The sequence below is a fragment of the Sander vitreus genome, chromosome 19 (assembly GCF_031162955.1).
Source record: "Sander vitreus isolate 19-12246 chromosome 19, sanVit1, whole genome shotgun sequence".
NCBI lineage: Eukaryota > Metazoa > Chordata > Actinopteri > Perciformes > Percidae > Sander > Sander vitreus.
In genome coordinates this window covers 17,988,375-18,008,616 of record NC_135873.1, presented here as the reverse complement: position 1 = coordinate 18,008,616, position 20,242 = coordinate 17,988,375, and the positions used below count along the sequence as shown (strand labels likewise).

At 41.7% G+C, this 20,242-nt stretch overlaps 1 protein-coding gene across 1 annotated transcript; it reads right to left on the bottom strand.

The window, feature by feature from the left end:
• Window positions 1-2,634: 2,634 nt before the first annotated feature.
• pygmb (phosphorylase, glycogen, muscle b) lies at window positions 2,635-19,147 on the bottom strand. Its single transcript, XM_078275792.1, has 20 exons — window positions 18,784-19,147; window positions 16,213-16,314; window positions 14,380-14,458; window positions 14,179-14,282; window positions 13,337-13,468; window positions 11,687-11,798; window positions 11,510-11,592; window positions 10,712-10,855; window positions 9,310-9,402; window positions 8,734-8,880; window positions 8,225-8,388; window positions 7,820-7,934; window positions 7,504-7,605; window positions 7,264-7,411; window positions 7,131-7,189; window positions 6,207-6,348; window positions 5,325-5,532; window positions 5,045-5,179; window positions 4,617-4,683; window positions 2,635-3,862 (listed from the first exon to the last, which is right to left on the bottom strand). The coding sequence occupies exons 1-20, from the start codon at window positions 19,024-19,026 to the stop codon at window positions 3,713-3,715; spliced, it is 2,529 nt and encodes an 842-aa protein (XP_078131918.1). The 5' UTR covers window positions 19,027-19,147; the 3' UTR covers window positions 2,635-3,712.
• Between the last annotated feature and the right edge of the window lie 1,095 nt (window positions 19,148-20,242).

The following is a 20,242-nucleotide window of genomic DNA, read 5'->3' as shown; positions in this document are numbered from 1 at the left end:
CATCTGATGCTTGTGAAGGCCATAGCAAAAGATTTACACTATTTTATACTGATCGAAGCATTTAGTGACCTGCTTGGATAAATGGAGATTAGGCTGCATTGTTTATATCACATTTGGATTTTCAATTTACATTTGAATAATGGCCCCCGTAGAGCAGGTTAAGTCTAATGAAACATTAGGCTGCATTGTTTAAATTACATTTACATTGCATGTTTTCATTTACATTGCATATTGTCCACTTTAGAGTATGTTAAGTCTTTAAAAATGTAATGTAAAATGGAAATTTCATTTAAATTGTTCAATTGTTATAAAATTGCACTATAATATAGCCATAGAATGCCCATACAAGTATGTGAAAATGAAAATGTAAATGGGATTATTGCATTTTTACTCAGAAAACACACATTTGTGGAAAATTAGAATGTATTGTGGAATTTCATTTTTCAATTTTCAAATTGACATACTCATGTGGAGTGACAGAGGCATTTATACTGTAAACCAGTTATTCAATGAGAAAGGTATGTTGAGTTTTGAAGACCTAAGAGCTAATTTTGAGGTCCCCAGGACATCCTTCTTCTTGTATCTGCACTTAAGATCAGCCCTAAAATATTATGGAGTACCATTAGGAAACAGTCTTGAGGTGCACCCAGTCATTAAATGGTTTGTTGATTTTCCTGTGAGAGGATTAGTGTCCAAGATCTATGCTAAACTGTTGCATTAGGAGAACTCCCAATAGCAAGGAAATGGGAGCGAGAGCTGAGCCTTGAGGGGAACACAATTGATTGGGAGACAGTTTGGGACAACATTTTCCACTGCTCCAAGAACCCAAATCACCAGCAGAGCCACTTCAACAAATGTCATAGGACATACTGGACTCCTCAGAAGAGATACGTCTCTAAAGTCAGTCCCACTCCCTATTGCACGTTCTGTCAACCTGAACAAACTGGAACTTTCCTGCATATGGTCTGGGAGTGTGAACAGGTGCACGAGTTCTGGAATAAAACAACATCAATAATATCTGATGTGATAGAATGTCGAATTCCTACTGACCCGATTGTTTTGTTACTTAATGACGACTCTAAATTACATCTGCTTGGGAGACAGAGGAAAGTTTGGCTAGCCGGCTCAACTGCAACCAAGAAAATGATAGCTCAACGCTGGCTCCCCCCTGCCCCCACTCGCTTTGTATAAAACAGTGGTTGGCATATTTTCTGGACATAGTTATACTTGAGCTCTCTACAGCAAGGATTAACAAAGCCAAATCAACGACTATAGACCTATGGAAAAACGCAGCAGCACAAGCATCAGTCCTAATGACCTCAGCATCACAAGAATTAGAGGAAAGCGACTAGGCAAGGTGTGATTTCTGTTTTTGTTTGTTTGTTTTTGTTTTCCTTGAGACCGCAGAGGGTGGGGGGTGGGAGAGGGTTTTTGTTCTTGTTCAATTATATTTGTATGTTCTGTATGTTCTAAATATTAAAATATAATATAAAAAAAGTTGTATACAAAACAATACAAAAAACACAAAAAAGGGCCAAAAAGAGATAAAAGAGAATACAGACAATTACCAATGGAGTTATATAATTTACAATAGTTTTATGTTTTACCAGATTTATCAGCTTCAATGTATTGTCTTTCCCCCAAGTGGCTAAAGCAGACACATACAAGCTTTTTTTGCCATCTCTGTTCTGGCATTTGAGATTAGTGATGTTCAAATGAAGCTTCATGAACCATTAGTTGTATTTGTTGATCCAACTAGATGTGGCTCTAGGTTTAAAGAAAAAGGCTCAAGGAATGGCAATTCAGTGTGCTTTCAACCTTTTGTTGACCAGAGATCACCATCTGTTGGGCTCAAAAAATAAAGAAAATGCTTTACAAGACTTCATTTGGACGTCACTAGTAATGATTGCAAAATGGACTCCTTATGTTTCCATTTTAAAGAAACAATGCAGGACATATAGCACCCTCTGCTGGCAGTCAGTTGAAAGTGTCTGATATCATATTTACTTTAACCTCCTTAAACTGTACAGTTTATGCTTGTTCACTGCTCTCAGGTTTGTAATCCTAGACCTCATCTATCAGCCAACGATGACATTTACCGCAGCATGTGCTTCATGGGCCAGCACCATCATTCTCAGAGTCTCCTTGTCATCTTCCCTGATGGGGAGAGCGTGAAGAAGCTTTGAAAAGTCCAGAGTTGACATTCCATGAAAGTTGAGGCAAAATAATCCGGTTAATTTATCATCCAAAACCACAGTGCAGGCACAGTTTGAAAATAGATCCTAGTGGCCCACATCGTCTCTGATCCGCCTCTTGTCAGATCCTAAATGTTATCATTTAATCACTCAATAAGTCAATAAATGTTGAAAACAAAATGACAAACCTGTAGCGTGACTTTAAATGAGGTGGACCACCAATATACTGTATCTATATCATGCATTTGTGTTATTCATATACCTAAGCAGATATAAGGAAACACAAATGTTAATTAATGTACAGTATTTGGCAACAATTATAACTTACCATTAAACATTTATGGCCTTCATATTCTCTGATCCTTTATTTTTGGATGTTAAACAAACTTGTGTTATGCGTCACTACAGGTGCAAAAAAGTACTGAAACGTCTGAGTTGCTGAGTTTTATCATTTATTGATTAAAAAAGGAAAAGCGCTGGCTGAGAGGGAAATGAAAAGTTCTTTTTGCAGCCTCTGTCATATGCTAGAGCTGAAGCAGAACATGTTGTTACAGTACATCATGGACTCACATATGTTATATATACACACACACACACACACACACACAACTATAACACAGAATACATACGTCTTCCAAAGATTAATTCAGTCACTTAGGTTTTAGGCAGAGAAGGCTTTGTTTTTTTCTAATACAGGTCACTTTTAGGAAGAGAGTACAGCAGAATGAGATGGACACAAACATGCAGGCAAACTGATCACACACATAAATGGATATATTCAACACTGAGCGGGCAGCCAGGGAGTCCTTTAAACATTAATATGAATGTTAATCTGCGGGGAATATGGAGAAAATGGTTCCAGTCACAGTGCTGCTATGAGGCTGTGGTTCACAGTAACCACCGAGTGGCCCTTCCCTCTTCCATGGAAGACATGGGCTGGTTTGGAACCATAACAATGCTGAGGTTTATCGGCATGTTTGCTGGGTTTTGGTAGCCATATTGGCTCAGAAGTAGAAGGGGAATGTTTGGGGTTTCGAATCAGATATAGTCCCTCATTTTGTTATAGCACTCAAAAGGTTTGCCACTCAGCTCCTGGTTGATGTTATGACCTAGAATTTCAAACATCAGTGTGTAAACTTTGAAAAAAATCGGAGAACTATTGGGCACTATTACAAAATAAGGAGGTATATCTTTAATGTTTTTACTCCAACTAAAAAAATCCCATGATTCCAAGTTGAAATCTAGGCTGTTTCCTAACTGCTGAAAGGCCGATGTGGAGATACAAGGTTTTTACTCAACAGTGAGACTATGCGTTGCTGGTGCACAGAGGGAAAATACAGAATGTAGTTTCTGAATAAGCCCACTTCAATACATTTTACTGTGATAGAGGCAGATGTGGGGATCAGTAATGTGTGAAAAGAAATAATGCCACAGTACACGGTGAAAAGCTACAGGGTTCTTCTGCAGTGGTCGGACCACACAGTGAGCTACGGTAAGGTGTAGGAGGCAGATGTGGTTTAGCGAGGATCATCAGGAGCAGGGATCTTCTCCAAACTGGGCTCCATGCCCCAGATCTCCCTGGCATACTGGGAAATGGTGCGATCACTGGAGAATTTACCACAGCCGGCGATGTTATGGATCACCATCTTGGTCCACTCTTTAGGGTCCTGGGGGGGGGGGTAGTAGTATGGTATAGTACAACCCGACTCTTACTTGAATATTTAGATAAACCTAGGCTACAGCATAATACAGTGTAGTATAGTAATATATTGTAGAGTACATTATGTTATAATACAATACAGTGCAGTAGCATATGATAGAGTAAGTAAGGGATAATGTAGAGCGAGCCGGTCGTTATTGTTGCCAATTAGAACCCCGACAAGCTGAAGCAGGACGGACGCTCTCTGGCGGAAGCCAGGTCACCCCAGTGAGTGAGCTAACTAACGCTCTGTTTAAACTGTTGCCATTAAGCTCTGTGAGCGATACCCTCTCTCTCTACCTTTGTGATCCACTGATCAGCGGTAATAACTCCGTATGAGCACATATACGGATTTAAAAACAATTTTATGGACCATTGACTGACCAGAGTCTATGATCAGAACTCCGTCCATGGCAACGGTCTGTTATACTTGGCAACGGTCTGTTTTACAGAAATAACAGACCATATAATTCCTTGATTGGCCAATCAGAATCAAGTATTCAACAAGGCCATCCAATAAAGTAGTGTAATAAACATATAGAATATTGAATCATATAGTAAAGTACAATATACTGCAGTATATCATTGCATATCAAATATAGAATATGGAAGTAAAGCAGAATTCAACCACAGAAACTCATCATGCTATGTTAGAGCATACATACAGGATACATAAATTGAGATTTGAGCTCTTCTTAATTCCCTCCGACTGACATACTGACCTTATAGAGCGCGCTGACTTTCTCTTGACACTGGATGTAGTCTTCATAGTCTGCAAACACCTTGAACCTGCAGCGCAGACGGACAGATCAGATGGATTATTAATCCATTAATACTATATTAATCAATACTAATTCATCTATTATCTTTGTTACTATAATTGCCACTGTTCAGTTAATCATACCAACTGCCAAGCAAACAAGACCATTTTGAATCAGTTTTATATGCATTTACTGAGTGCCACCAGTTTGACTTTAGATGATGATGATGACTTGCTTTACAGTCTCATTTGGAGTAGGTTCATTCACATTCATTTGACAGTGGATGACAGTGGTACACTGATGACACTGCATGACTGTGGACGCAAAGGCAGGCTGTGTGTCAGCACAGACAAAGGGCTGATTCCTGAGCGTCAGCAGTGTGCTCTAACCTGTCGTGGTTCATCAGCATGTTGACGAGGTCTTTGAAAAGGTCGGGCTGGCTGGGGCTGAAGAAGCCTCCAGATATCTGGTCCATCGCCTGCTTCAGCTCGGGGATACGGCGGTAGTACGATGCAGCGTCATAACTGAGGGCGAAAGACATTCAACAAACATTAGAACAGGCATCAGGTAACAACACGGGTGAGTTTGACCCAAACACCTCCATGTACACCTGGCCAAGTGCAGCTTAAATCATTTCTTAATTATATTTTTCTGTTATATAAGGCTTACCCCTTCTTGTCCAGAGCCTCCACATCGGGCACCCTCATACCGAAGATGAAGAGGTTCTCCTCCCCAGCTTCCTCTGCCATTTCCACGTTGGCTCCATCCATGGTGCCGATGGTGAGGGCCCCGTTCAGCATGAACTTCATGTTGCCGGTGCCAGAGGCCTCAGTACCGGCAGTGGAGATCTGCTCCGACAGGTCAGATGCAGGGATAACTGCAGACAGGCGATTCAGAAGTTTTTCTCTCTATCCAAGTTCTAATGCAAGTACGAGTACATGGCTTGTGAAGTCAAAGCCCTTAAAGGTCCCATAAGGTAAAAAGTTTGATTTTTTTTTGTTTTTTTATTATAAAGCAGGTCGAGGTGCAATATAAATACTCTGACTGTATCAAAATACTCAATCCCCAGAGAATTGCACACAGCCTGTATTTAAAAACTGGGCCTTTAAACGAGCCGTCAGGACTTCCGTATGGTTGTTGATGTCACAACTATACTATTTATAGATAGAAAGTGCCGCTATAGTGCCGTTACAGTCATTGCCCGGCTGCAATGATGCTGCAGAGACACCAAGAGAGCAGACGCGGAGGACCCGGAAACACTGACCAATCAGAGCAGACTGGGCGTTTTCGGGAGGGGGGCTTAAAGAGACAGGATCTAAAATGGAGCGTATTAGACAGAGAGTGACTACAGGTATATTTAGACAGACAATGTGCAAACCTTTTTTTTTTTTTTTTTTTAACATTAAAGCATGTAAACTTGTACTAGTAGAAAAGAGAATGAACCTCAAAAAAAGCATGATATGGGATCATTAATGTTAAAAAAAAGCCAACATTTTCAAATGCTAAATGACTCATTATTGAAAAAGGTTATATTTTCACAGTATCTGTTACCCTTTTCAGCCAGAGTGACCCGATAGTTCTCCAGGTAGAGGACTTTGAGGCGATCGCCCACCACAGGGTCATTATTGACGATGTCTCCAATTGATGTGATCAGCTTGATGATCATCTTGGCAGTGTGATAACCTGGAGCCGCCTGAAAACACACAGGACATCATCCTGAGGAAAACTAAAGAAAAACCAGACTAGAGTACAGCCCATGTACAGTACAAACCATGTTTTCAGGATGTGGGAGGAGATATAAAGAGTTATCTGTGTGGAATTACATTTCTGTTGTTTTGTAGTAGGATAAACTCTCATCAGTCCAAAATGATAGCTTACCGTCCAAAACACATTTGACAGGTTGGAGTTTAAATTTGAATTCAAACACCTATCTATAATAATCAGTCCACATAAAACTACCTTTATGATCACAAAACAAACTCATTTTAGGAGGGTGTTTGATGAACGTGCACATTGTAAAATTATTATTATTGATGCAAAATTGGTACAATAACTATCAATATGGAAAGAGGCGATTAAAGGAATATGCACTACAACTTCCTGTTTAAACTATGGGTTACATAAATATGTGCATGTTATAGGTTTTGTGTGAAATTGTTCTGGGTTGAAAGGAGAATATTCAGGGGGGCAATGAGAGAGAAGGGGGGAGAACACATATTTGAGGAATTGCTCTTTATGTATAAATATCTTTCAGTAAAAATGTATTGTAAAACAATGTTGAACGGCATGTTTTTTTCTCTTTTGATGGAGCTATGCTCGCAGTTTCCTCCTGCTTCCAGTTTACTATACTGCTAAACATATACAAAAGTCATCTTTGCTCTGTAATGGACGCACAAAATGTTCTCTAGGAGATACATTCTACAGTGTTCTGTCTCAACATAGAAAAACACGTCCAACACCTTCAATGCCACTCACCTTTCCTCCAATCATGATGGTCCTGGGGGTCCATGACTTGTTGGGTTCCTTCTTGATTCCTGATTAAAAACAAAACAACTCTGAATCCATACTTATTTTCTAAAAAGCTGCCGGTAAAAGACAAAGCACCCACGGTTGTACAGCGTGATGATGTGCAGGCAGTTGAGCAGCTGTCTCTTGTACTCGTGGATCCTCTTCACATGGACATCAAACATGGAGTTGGGGTTGATCTTCATCTTGTATTGCTCTTCAAGGTAGGCAGCAAACTTCATCTTGTTCTCCTAGAAGTTCATACAGAGGAATGTGATTAGAAACAAACAGAAGCAGAGGGAAATAATCACCTTTCTTTTGGCATTTTAATGTAAGCTCTCACTTGTTTGACTTTGGCAACATCCTGAATGAAGGAGTCATCGTCCACAAAGTCCAGAAGCTTCTTCAGCTGGTCCAGGTCACGGATGTAGTCCTCACCAATCCTCTTAAATAAAAAACGAGAACCATGTCACGTAGCATGTATCATGAGCTGAGAAGTGGATCTGCAGTAAGAATCATTTCATTCCGAGCTTTGGATATGCTCCAGCTGTCAGTCAGCTAATACTGTATGTAGAAAATGAACAGGGTTTTGTGACGATACCTGAAATAGCTCCTCTCACTTGTCTGTATTCAGTCTGTATGAACAAGAACAAACACACCTCTGCAATGACCTCAGCCAGGCCAGGGTTGCACATGACCAGCCAGCGCCTGGGCGTAATGCCGTTGGTCTTGTTCTGAAACTTTTCAGGGTCTGTTTCGTAGAAATCCTTGAACCTGAGGAGGAGAGGAGCAACAATTAGAGACAGTTAGAATGATGTTTTAATATGTGATGTTTTGATATTCTTCAACCTTTTCTTTGTTTTTGAGTCATCATGTCACACACACACACACACACACACACACACACACACACACACACACACACACACACACACACACACACACACACACACACACACACACACACACACACACACACACACACACACACACACACACACACACACACACACACACACACACACACACACACGAGAAGAGATGAGGGGAACTGGTTTCATTACACAGTGTCTTTGATGATTTCAGAGTGGATGCGGGCCACTCCGTTGACAGCATGAGATCCCACAATGCACAGGTGAGCCATGTTGATTTTCTTGACGTCCCCTTCCTCAATCAGGGACATTCGGCGCAGACGGTCAAGATCTCCAGGGTAAAGCTTGGTGATGCGCTAGAGGGGTGAAGGAAAGAGACATCTCAGTAGCGGTCTGTGTGTGCATGCAGCCAATTATGATTTCAATTTTAGGACTTTGGCTTTCCTAAAGTGTTTTGTCTATCATGACTCAAGCCTGCGTGCCACTCCATCTAAACCCATCGTACTGTTAATAACAAATTACCTTTTCTGTTGTGTGTTTGGGTCATTGGTTCAGTTGTGCGCATTCAGCCCCGCTATCATCAAGGACAGCACTCTACAATGTCTCTAAATCTTAGAGCACTTAATTAATTATTTGTACAGATAATGGTATCATCTAAATACCAAAAGAGCTCATCGATCTATGTTCAGCTCCCCTCGTACCTCCAGGTGCCTCCTGTTGATCTCGTAGATGATCTCCAGGTGCCGCGGCAGCAGGTTATGGAAAAGGTCGACAGGCCAGCGCTCCAGGGCTTCAGGCAGGACGGTGTGGTTGGTGTAGGCACAGGTACGAACCACGATGTCCCAGGCCTGGACACAGAGAGGACAGGACCAGAGACATGGGACATCATCACACAGACTCACATGTTAAGGCCACAGTTTCAGTGGTTGTGAAATTAGAATATGTGTATTGCCTTTTGACAAATACAGTTAAAACTGTAAATGTGTTGTTTTTAAGAGGATACTTATTAGCAAGATTATTTGCTTACATCCTGTCACAGTGTATGACTTCAGCTGCTGTGTCATTATGCTGCTGTGTCATTGTTACTGCAGTGTTGAAGGATGCAAAGAGACAGAATTGCTACACAAGTGACCACAGGACACATCAGTTAAACTGCAGTAGTTACAGTTTTTGCAGGGTGGGTCTGAGTTCACCGGAGTGTGCGGTCTCTTAGACTCGCTGTTTGAAGCGTTTTGACGCCTGTGTGTTACTGCGCTAAAAAGGTATATGCCATATACCTTCTCCCAGGTGAGTTTCTCGACGTCCACCAGGATCCTCATCAGCTCAGGGATGGCCATAGCAGGATGGGTGTCATTCAGCTGGATGGCCACCTGCAGACCACAGACAGAGATTGTGCACACTTTAAAGAGTGAACCTGCAGACATTCAGCAGAGCACAAACCTCTGCATCCAAGTTGCAATACTGCAGTCTGATTAAAAGTAAATAATATGGGCGCCCGGATAGCTCGGTTGGTGGAGCGGGCGCCCATGTATGTAGGGGCGGTACGGTTCACAAAATCCACGGTTCGGTTCGTATCACGGTTTTAGGGTCACGGTTTTCGGTTCTGTACGGTTCTTGTTATTTTTTCTTTTAATCTTTAACACTCCAGAAATATACTTCAGCATATGATATATAGCTAAAATTAGCATATTTAATGCATGTTGCACAATACATGCACACAGTGGCAGTTCTATCTATTGTTTTATTTCCGCTGTCATCATAGGCAACATGAAATCCAAAATGTTCCCACACACCAGACTATATACGACGCTGGTGCATCCTCCAACTCCGGGCAGTCTTCCTCATCTCTCCCACTTGATGTGACCTGCAGCAGCAGCAGCACTCCACACTCCACCTGAGGAGCGGTCGGCTCGGCGCCTCTCAAAATCTGACGAAAATCTTTTAAATTGACCTTTGTCGATCAAAAAAGCAGACAGATTCAGCAACTGCACGGCCTATTTCTCACTTAAAATGTTTTCAGAAACACTTTTCGGTGAACTATTTTCGTAAAATACGAGATCGTATTCAGAACGAGACGCCATTAGAGTCTGTAAGTGTTTTAACATAGGTGTATAAAGTGATTAGTGCACATTAACAGTGTACTGACGAACCGTGCGACACACGCTCCGAACCGAGTGGTTCGGATGTTTTTTCATGAACCGTCCCACCCCTAATGTATAGAGGTTTGCTCCTCTGCGCAGAGGGCCTGGGTTCGGCTCCGGCCTGCGGCCCTTTGCTGCATGTCATTCCCCCCTCTTATTTCTTCAGCTGTCCTGTCAATAAAGGCCTAGAAATGCACACAAAATAATCATAAAAAAAGAAAGAAAATAATATGAATGTTTGGCAGTGAACATGGAAACCAGTTGACCCATAACACATTCCCAGATTAACAGTTATGGTAAAGAACTTCCCTCATCATCTTTGATATGATAAAGATAGTGGCCGATCCCTGCCACCCCGGACCCAAAACCTTTTGAAACGCTCTCCTCTGGCAGGAGGCTGCAGTCCATCAGGACCAAAACCTCATGCCACAAAAACAGTTTCTTCCTGACTGCAGTCTCATAAAGGCCCAGCACCCCCACTGACAGTCTCTTAAATCGCTTCTAAATCTGATTTCTGATGGCATGATGGAGGCCTCACCTTGTCTGGCAGCGTAGAAAGGTCTAGTCGCACAAACTCTGTGGAGCCAAACTTGGAGGCTTTGAATCGACGGACGATGTCTTGAAGAGTTGCTGCTACAACAAAGTACTCCTGCTTCAGACGCAGCTCCTTCCCTTCAAAGAACTGAAGAACAAAGACTATTACAGCTACCTACTCATCTTTTATAATACCTGTGTTACTGACATTGCTGCACATTTGCAATTTTTATTCTACAAACGCTATGCTGGAGAAATCAATTAACTGATTGGTAGAGTTAAAGCTGAATTCTTTATGGCCACTTTGGGGCAATGGGACTCCACAACAAACCAAAGACACAACATCCAAAATATTTCCATGTTTCCATTCACGTTGCCAGATGTCAGCATTTAAAGTGTTAAAGGTGCAGTAGGTAAGACTTATAAAACTAACTTTCTGTCATATTTTTACTGACCCTATGTTCCAGTAGAAATACATGAAACAGATAATTAAAAAAAAAAAATCTGGCTCCTCTGGCACCACCTACAGCCTGTAGTGAGATTTGCAAAAATCCACCGATCCCTGTTCAGATGCACCAATCAGGGCCGTGGGGTGTCAATCACTGCTCATGCACACACATTCATTCTCTCTTGTGGGGAGAAGGGTTTAGGAGACCGTTTTGGGCTTTAGCAGAAAGGGGGGAGGAACTGAGAAGTTGTTGATGTTCAAATTTTTTGGCTAAGTCCTGGACCTTCCCAATCCTACCTATAGCACCTTTAAGTACAATATTATAATAGCTGATAGTTATAAAAATCCACTCACATTGTCGTTGGGGTAGAGAACCCTCGAGATGTTCTCAGCCAGATTTCTGTCCAGCACGGCTTGAATGTAGCCACCAACATTAACTGTGGGACATCATTTAGATTGGTATTTAGTAGCTGTGATGTATATACAGTATGTCAATGGTGATTATTTACCAGTACAGATGACAATACTCACAGTCTTTGAGGTTAAAGTCACATGGGGCCTTAGCAGACCACAGTCTCATGGTGTTGACGATGTTGTTCCTGTAGCCGGGGACTGGGGTGTCATAGGGAAGAGCCAGAACCACCTGAATTAAAAAATAAATATTAAGTACACTGATTATTGTTCCTTTATTCTCTGTGTGAAGTGTCATCGGTGAGATTAGACCATTACAGTTTGTCCACTGGAGAGCCCTGTAAAATGTCCTGCTCACTACATATCTTGGTCACTATTCATTAACAACCAAATTTAAAAAAGGATTATTTTTTTCTTTTGTTTGTTAAAAAATAAAATATCGGTCAGACTTAAATGAAAACCCAGTAAAACTTCTGATGATAATTATAAAACAATTATCATCATCATTATACTAATTAAAAAGGTCCCATAACATGCTTATTTCCAGGTTCATACTTGTATTTTGGGTTTCTACTAGAACATGTTACGTGCTTTAATGTTCAAAAAACAAAACAAAATTCTCATACTGTCTGTCTGAATATACCTAACAGAGGATGGATACCCAACCCGAGCCCGACGGGCCGGGGCGGGTTCAGACAGATATTTAGAAATGATGTTCGGGTTCAGGTCGGGCTCGGTCACATCATAAAGCATTTGTTGTAAAATGGTGCTGCGGCTCCTTTAAGAGAGCTCAGTGCGTGTAGGTGGGAGAAGAGAGATAGAGAAAGAGGAAGCAAACGTGTAAATGCGACCGGAGCAGAGTTGGTGGAATAAGTTTCAGTTTTGTGTGCGGTGTCTGAAATAAAACTGAAAGTTAATTTGCCCTGGAGGTAACGAGTCTCCCCTGGTTTTCTGACCACGGTTGGAAACAAAGCAATCAGGAAAGGTTAACATTAAAACATTAAACAGCTTATTAACATGCGCTTGTTGCCCCGTGTGCGCTGATGCGCTCATCTGTTGACATTTCCGAATGCCTTCCTACAGTTGCTTAATAAAAGCGGGCTTTCCATACAAACAAACGTACATGTGTAATTAGTATGAGAGAAAAAATTTGATTTTAACTGTGTCGGGCTCGGACATAAATATCTTAATGCCTGTCGGGCTCGGGTCGGGTTCGGTTACTGCTCTGTCGGACGCAGGCCGGGCTCGGACAGAAAAACGCGGCCCGATCCGCACTCTAGTATTCCCCCTCTGTCTGAAACGCTTTGTTTTAGCGCCTGTCTCTTTAAGCCGTCCTCCCAAAAAGCCCAGCCTGCTCCGATTGGTCGGCGTTTCTGAGTCTTCTGCATCTGCCCTCTCTGCGTCTCTGCACAGTCATTGCAGCTGGGGAATGACTGTAACGGCACTGTAGCGGCACTTTCGACCTATATATAGTATAGATGTGACATCACAACCGTACAGAAATCCTGACGGCTCGTTTAAAAGGCACAGTTTCTGAATACAGGCTGGACATGGAAATCTCACTTTTTACAATATGAGACCTTTAATACTTGTATTAAATATGGCTAAACTATCTATATCTATCTATACTATCTCATTAGTATCAATTCCAACAGTGTTGTTTATTCATCAGTTCTAAAGTAAATACGTAATCATTATATGAGAGCTGAATAGCATTGACTGAACACTTTACATACAAAAAACATACTTTTGGTGTCTGTTCCTACTAACCTGTGTGTCGACCCACTTCACTCCGTCAGCTGTGTGTTCAACTCGTCCGTAGAAGTGGACTGGGCGCATGTACTCAGGGCGAGCCTTCTCCCAGGGGTTACCATAACGCAGCCAGTCGTCAGCTTCTTCCACCTGTGGAAACATGACGCCGTGTCATTTGCTATGGTACATTATTACAAAACAATTTCTTAGGGTCCTTCCTTCCAACAAAACGCCTCTGGTGAACAGGATCAAAGACTTGACAATACCCAAACTCTACCATGCACTTTTGGTCACTTGTTCTCACTTTAGTAACTACGTTTTGTTCATTAATAGGCTGATAATCAGACTGAACTGTAAGCTGATTGTATTATGCCCTAACCAATCAGTAGTGACTAATGGCCTGTATCCTTCCTGTCAACATCTATTTCAGCCAATATGGAAGCTGTGGTTGTGGTTATTATCATTCAAAGAAATGTGCTAGGAGTTGTTATTTCTGTATGTCAAGTTACAACAACCTTTTCAGTTTTGTCCATCTCATCCATAAAATAAGGTCTTATTGCTGTTTTTAATAACACAAGTGGCTGACAGCGTACAGGATTCTAGTCCTTTTACAGTCAACATTTTAGCCTTCACTTTAGTTTGAAGGTCTGGAAATGGAAACCACCATCACCAATATGTGTCGGTTTAATTAAATCCAGCCATTTCTTGCAATCAATCCTTGGGTAAAGAGTGTAGCTACATGACTCTATGGTGGGGTCATGTTTGGTTTACCTAACTGTCACTGCAATGACACAGCCAACTCAGATTTCAGGGATGTAACAAGGACTTTAAATGCGCTTGTTTTCATTAAATCAACCTACCTGCCAGCCGTCGACAATTTTCTGATTGAAGATGCCGAACTCGTAGCGGATGCCGTATCCATAAGCTGCCAGACCCAGAGAGGCCATGGAGTCCAGGAAACAAGCTGAGGGAACAGCAGGGAGGGGACTCTGCTTTAGACTGTCCGCTGTACTAAACATCACTGTCTGTCAGCAGCCAATCAGGAGGAAGCAGGAACTCACCAGCCAGACGACCCAGCCCACCGTTGCCTAGACCGGCATCTTCCTCGATGTCCTGCAGCTCCTCCATGTCCAGGCCCAGCTGAAGGACACATCAACTTATTCTTACAATGGAACATTGTTATCTCAGGGACCAAGCTGTAAATACAGGCATGAGTCCTCCACATCACCTGAAGTGAACTGAAGGCCAATCCTTGTCTTTTCTTTATGCGTTATAATGAATCCCACTTAGTTTATTGGCAAGACTCGCCCTACGAAGCAGCCCGATTGGTTGGTTTTAGGCATCGACCTCGAGTAGTTAATGTCCGGATAGCCAATTGATGGGACCTGAATAAATCAGGTTCCGTTACCTCGTGCAAGCATAGATGCCTGGCCAACTGTAGCGCGCAAATGCTATTGAAAGGCAGGTCTTGCCGGGAACTGCAGTGGGTTCCATAATAATGCTTCCTTTATGCATCCAGAAACCATTGCTGCTACTCCTAGCCATTAAAAGGAACAATATCACTCTTACTGATGAAGAGCAGTTCATTTATTTATTTCATTGATGACATCAAGGTTATTTATTTCTGGTTGGGCTTCAACAAATTTATTACAGAGAGTCTGAGTGCAATACTAATTCACCAGAGTACCCTTTAATGCGCTTGACTAGCAGGACTTTGGCTCAGTCCCAATCCAGTCCCTCCACCCTCCCCATGTCCTCTCCACCTCCACAGAGCTCAACAGTGGTAGACAAGTTTTTGAACGGCTCCGGTTCCATCAGTGATTTTCCCCATTCAATATCTTGATTGAATTTTCAGAAAATGCTTATATAAAGAGTTTTAAGCCTGAAACCAAGCCAACCAGCTAGGAAATGAGTACACAAAAGAACATTTTTGAAATGGTTAAAAAGGCAAAGGGACAAGACTGTGTACATAAACTATCATGGACTTAAATGGTAGCAGCTCGCTATATAGCCGTTTGCGGGTCCTGTTAACATTTCCATGGTAACAGCGAGTTCCATGAATCAGAGACGTCGCTGTTACACTTAGGATTGTGGGTAGTGTTGTACTTCTCCATGACATTGCAAATAAAATGCAACGTTTTTCTTAAAACTAGGTTGATTTTATACAGACTTATGGCTTCTACAGAGTCATAAACCTTAGTTTTACATCTCGTGGCTCTCTGTAAGTCTACCCTGGATGGTTCAGACATTATGGCTTATAATCAAAATCCTTATGGAGAAAAGGATTGGATTTTCACTTATGGAACCACACTGTTGATCTTTATTTGCCCTGTTGCATGAAGTTTACCATATTAAGGACTGTTCAAAGTCTGTTCGTGTGGAGTGGAAGATGCATTCAACCCATCCAACAAGTCTACACCAGTGCTGACTTGTCGTTCTGCACTACCCCTAACTGGAAGCACACTGATTTTGATCTTACACATGAACCTTCCATTTCCTAATTCCCTGTTCAAGATGGTTTACAAATGACAGAAAGTAAAGCACAATAAAGGAACCATCACTTTGTCCCTGACTAAATGTAGCTGTCTTATACCCATGGATCAGCCAATATAACGAAAAATCTGTAATCTGATTTTATATCACATGTTGATTGTTTCTGGAATGTTCTGCATTTACATACACTGTATATCCAAAAGTATGTGGACCCCCCCCCCCTGTGCAGATGCTGGTGCTCTTAGTTTCAGTTAAGATAAATAATGCTACAGGATACAATATTGTATAAACCGTGTTCTTCCAACTTTGTGTCAACAGTGTGGAGCTGAGTGTGTGAACTCATACAGAGTGACACTCATAGTCAAGGGCTACTGGTTTGGGTAAAGGCCTGCACTCCTCACCTGGTATGTGGCTTCATCGCAGGCATTCTCCAAGGCAAGGTTAACCATGGTGTTCTGCAAAGTCCGGCCCATGTAAAACTCCAGGGAGAGGTAGTAGACACGCTGGCGAAAAACAGAGAGAAACAACCTGTGAATGCTGGCCTTCATTACATTTTCAATTGATATAAAGCTGACTTTATTTAAATATTCTTTCAATGATCTATATTATTACATCTCCATGCAAATAATTTGCAAAAATCTGACAAATATGTTTCATCTACAATTTGACAGGATGAAAAATTCACAAAATACTGCACTATTTTTTTCTAATATTATTTTTTGGCCATTTTAGGCCTTTATTTGGATAAGACAGCTTAGACTTGAAAGGGGAGAGAGAAGGGGGATGACATCCAGCAAAGGGCCGCAGGTCGGAGTCGAACCCGCGGCCGCTGCGTCAAGGAGTAAATAAAATAAAATTTTCAGGAGGATACTAATAATAAAACATACGTGCCCTATTTGGTGACCCTAATGGCCCTGCAACATTTTCTCTGGTAGAAGGCAACAGCTGCTGTCAGAGCCAACAACAGCCGGGCTATTATTACTGCAGCTCTGCGAGAGTGTGAAAGTTAACAGACTTCAAAAAAATTAACATACATACTGATGACCAAAATAAATAGAGATAAGGCTCCAAACTGTATAAGGACATGTGAAACATGACTGGCAGCCTCTCTGACATTTCTGATCCTGCTGCTAACTGATAGTGGGGGTCGTATAAAGGAAGCAGACATGGAAAAAAAAGGTATGTGCCAAAGTGCCAAAGGCATACAGGGTCAGTATATATATATATATAGCTATAGGAGAGGAGGGTATGTGCATCTTTTCCAAAGCTTACCCTGACAACCTCTTTGTATTTAGCAGTATGCACGTCAGTTCGTCTGGTGTGACTATTAAGCTTTGGATGTCACCGACACAGTATGTACCCGTTAAAGAAAACAGAGAGTCAAACAGTTTACATTCACTGACAGAGAGAAAAATAGATTGTCCAAATTCCAAGTCAGCTTTTTCTTCTGGCTGTGAAACTATGACAGTACTAGCGGAAATGTTTAACCTCTTATAGAATCATGCTGCATTATTCACATTTTTCTCGACAATAACCAGATGACAATAAAGATCTCTCAATGCTTTCTGACTTCCCTACCCTGTCTGTGTCTCTCAGCTTGGTTCCTATTGAAGATGAACATTTATAAAATCAGGTCACAAACATATGGTTTCATTTGTCTCCTTCTCAACTCAGTGATTTCCTAAAACAGCTGGCCACTGTAGTTTTTAGAACACACTGAAGCCACTGAAGCTTTATTATTTCAAACCCAAGAATCAATGTTTTTATAAAAATATGCAAGATGTCTTGTGCATCATTTTTAAACACGTTCCTCCCATATTGGGACTCTTGTCCACTGGAATTTAAAATACAGTTCTGTGCAGCTGAACCAAGCCTGGCTGCACAACCTGAAGTTGGAACAATGGACCAGCCAGAAGGATTCAGTCATCACAAGTAAGAAGTTTCAAGTGGGATGCATTGTGAATTTTAAGCCAGACAGAGGTAGCTTGTAACTTCAGGGGTCACACACACACACACACAAAATGTGTGTCCCGCTCAGACTTTGTGAAACCTCACTGTTGAACATATTCCTCCACAAATTTTAATTACACATGCACAAAATAATTATACAGCTACAAAACTCTTTTTATTTTTTTACATATGTGCAAATTATATCTGTGCAAAAACCTTGTTTACACATGCACAAAATAATTATACAGCTGAGCATCATTTCACAAGCTTAAAATATTAATGACGCGTATTTGATTCCACAGACCCTCCCCTCTGTCAGACCACTGTGCAGCAGACTGGGCGGACAAGGCCTAATGCAGCCTTACATAATTCATGATACAGGTGATGGCCCTTTAAATTCTCCATTCAACCTCCTGTTTCAGTAAAACAAGGAAGCTGAGTGCAGGGCATTTTGTAGATGGTTTGAAACAAGGTAGTTTTTGGAAAATGTATGCTAGCTTCGTGTGCATCTTTTAACATGTGTGTGGCCATTTTGCGATGCGCAGTGTGTGGTGGGGGGTTGTGGTGAGGATGGATGGAGGGAGTTATGCAATACTACATGGTTCAACAACCAGTTGAGTCTCCTAATTTCACACAGTGCCAGTGCAGGATGATACCAGTATGTGCTGTACACATTTGAAGCACCGAGGCCGGGCATCGTCCTGAATTGCGCGCAGTCGATCAGATCAAGGTTACTGAGGTAGATTACGTAACAGACAGCTCTGATACAGAGACATGTCAGTGTGCACAGGACTCTCCACACTCTGCCTTTCAATGAACTATATGCGTCAAGACAAAGCAGCCGGAACATTACTATAAATGGATATAAAAAGCAAAGCAGCAAACCACACACACACACACACACACACACACACACACACACACACACACACACACACTCTGCAGCAGAGAGCATCCCCCTCCCACTGCTCCTCGGTCAGCTGTGTGTACGTGCATGACTGCGGCATCAGATCGCTGCTTACTTTGGGGTCTTTCTCATAATAGTGCTGCTGCGTCCGGATCCAGCGGCCCACTAGGTAGTCCCGGACTGTGTTGGCCAGGGCAAAGTAGTAGTCCCGTTTGGTGGCCACATTTCGGTCTTTAACCAGGGTGAAGTGGAGGTGCCTGTTAAAATTAGTTTTCAGGTCAGTAACGTTTTCCACCCCGGCCAGCCCTCGGACCGAGATCTGCTTCCTCTTGTCCTGGTCTGTCAGCGGCTTGGCCATTCTTACTCCAGTTTATGTTTAGTTTTTTACTGAATGTCAAGTTCAATTTCACCCGGCAGCCTGCCCACTCTTCTTCTGACTCTCCTCTGAACACAGACAGCAGTTGGGATGTGACGGCCCAGCCTATTATATGGCAAACAAGTTTTTCCGGTCAGCAGTTTCAAAATAAAACCCGGATCTTAGGTCCGCTAACAAGGCCATGTACGATTTGTAAGTGCGTCACAAGCCGAATTGTAACATATTTGCCATCATAAACAGCAGCAATATGAGTAACGTGTATTTATGTCCAAGCTGTTTCTATTTTCAGCAACAACAAAATCTAGAAGAGCTGAGGACTGCCGTTTTTCTCGGAAGGTCAAGTCTAGTGTGCAGAGAAAACCGATAATGTTTCTTTTATTTTGACGTCAAAATACATTTAGTTCCGGTCTTAATGTAGTTAATTTCCCGTAATTTAGCATCCTTGAAACATGCACAAAAATACAGCCAACTGTTATGGCGGTAGTTCGGAAGGACTTTTTGTGTCGTCCAATCAAAGGATTTGTAATATAGGAACTGTACCAAAAGTGTTTTTGATAACGTTAGTTCTTGACATACAGAGCTAGAGCTATAAAAGCAAAAGGAGGAAGGAAATACTAGATGGACATGTAATATGTGTTTTAATCTAATGTGACAAGTTAAACAAGTGTAAGTAGAAAAATACCAATTTGAAAAAGAGAACCAAACTAGCTTTCAACCTTATGTCAAAGTTTTGCGAATAGTTTTCTCAGTTGTCATCACATTAAGTATGGAACTAAAAGTCTGACACATAACGTTACACACACAAATGGTAACTCAAGGCCCACTCACTACATTCTGGGGCTTTCAAGTACATCTCACAGACTTATTGGAGGGGTTTCTCGGGTTGTCATCAAGTGCCCTAAATATATAACTGTCCTGCGGCCCTTCGCTGCATGTCGTTCCCCCTCTCATGTCTTCAATGACGGTCTAAAATGCCCAAAAACATAGAAGATCGTATACGTGGAAGATTATAAACCACGAGGTACATCTGAAAGTTTAGTGGGAAAAAGCTAGTAAGTGGACCTGCAGTTAGATTTGCCAAATCCCATGATGTCCCCAAGCTGCTGACATGAATTTTATATCTTAGAATAGAAAATTTTTCCAGTTTTTACTTGTTGCCTCACATGCCTGCAGACTTAAGTATTTAACCATTGAAGAC

Excerpts from the sequence above, each read along its gene's own strand:
- pygmb (XM_078275792.1), bottom strand. The coding sequence starts at position 19,026 with ATGGCCAAGCCGCTGACAGACCAGGACAAGAGGAAGCAGATCTCGGTC. Across the intron at positions 9,403-10,711 it reads TTTCTACGCTGCCAGACAAG|GTGGCCATCCAGCTGAATGA; the intron begins GTGAGGCCTCCA and ends TGTGGTCTGCAG. Across the intron at positions 7,190-7,263 it reads CATCATCACGCTGTACAACC|GAATCAAGAAGGAACCCAAC; the intron begins GTGGGTGCTTTG and ends GTTTTTAATCAG.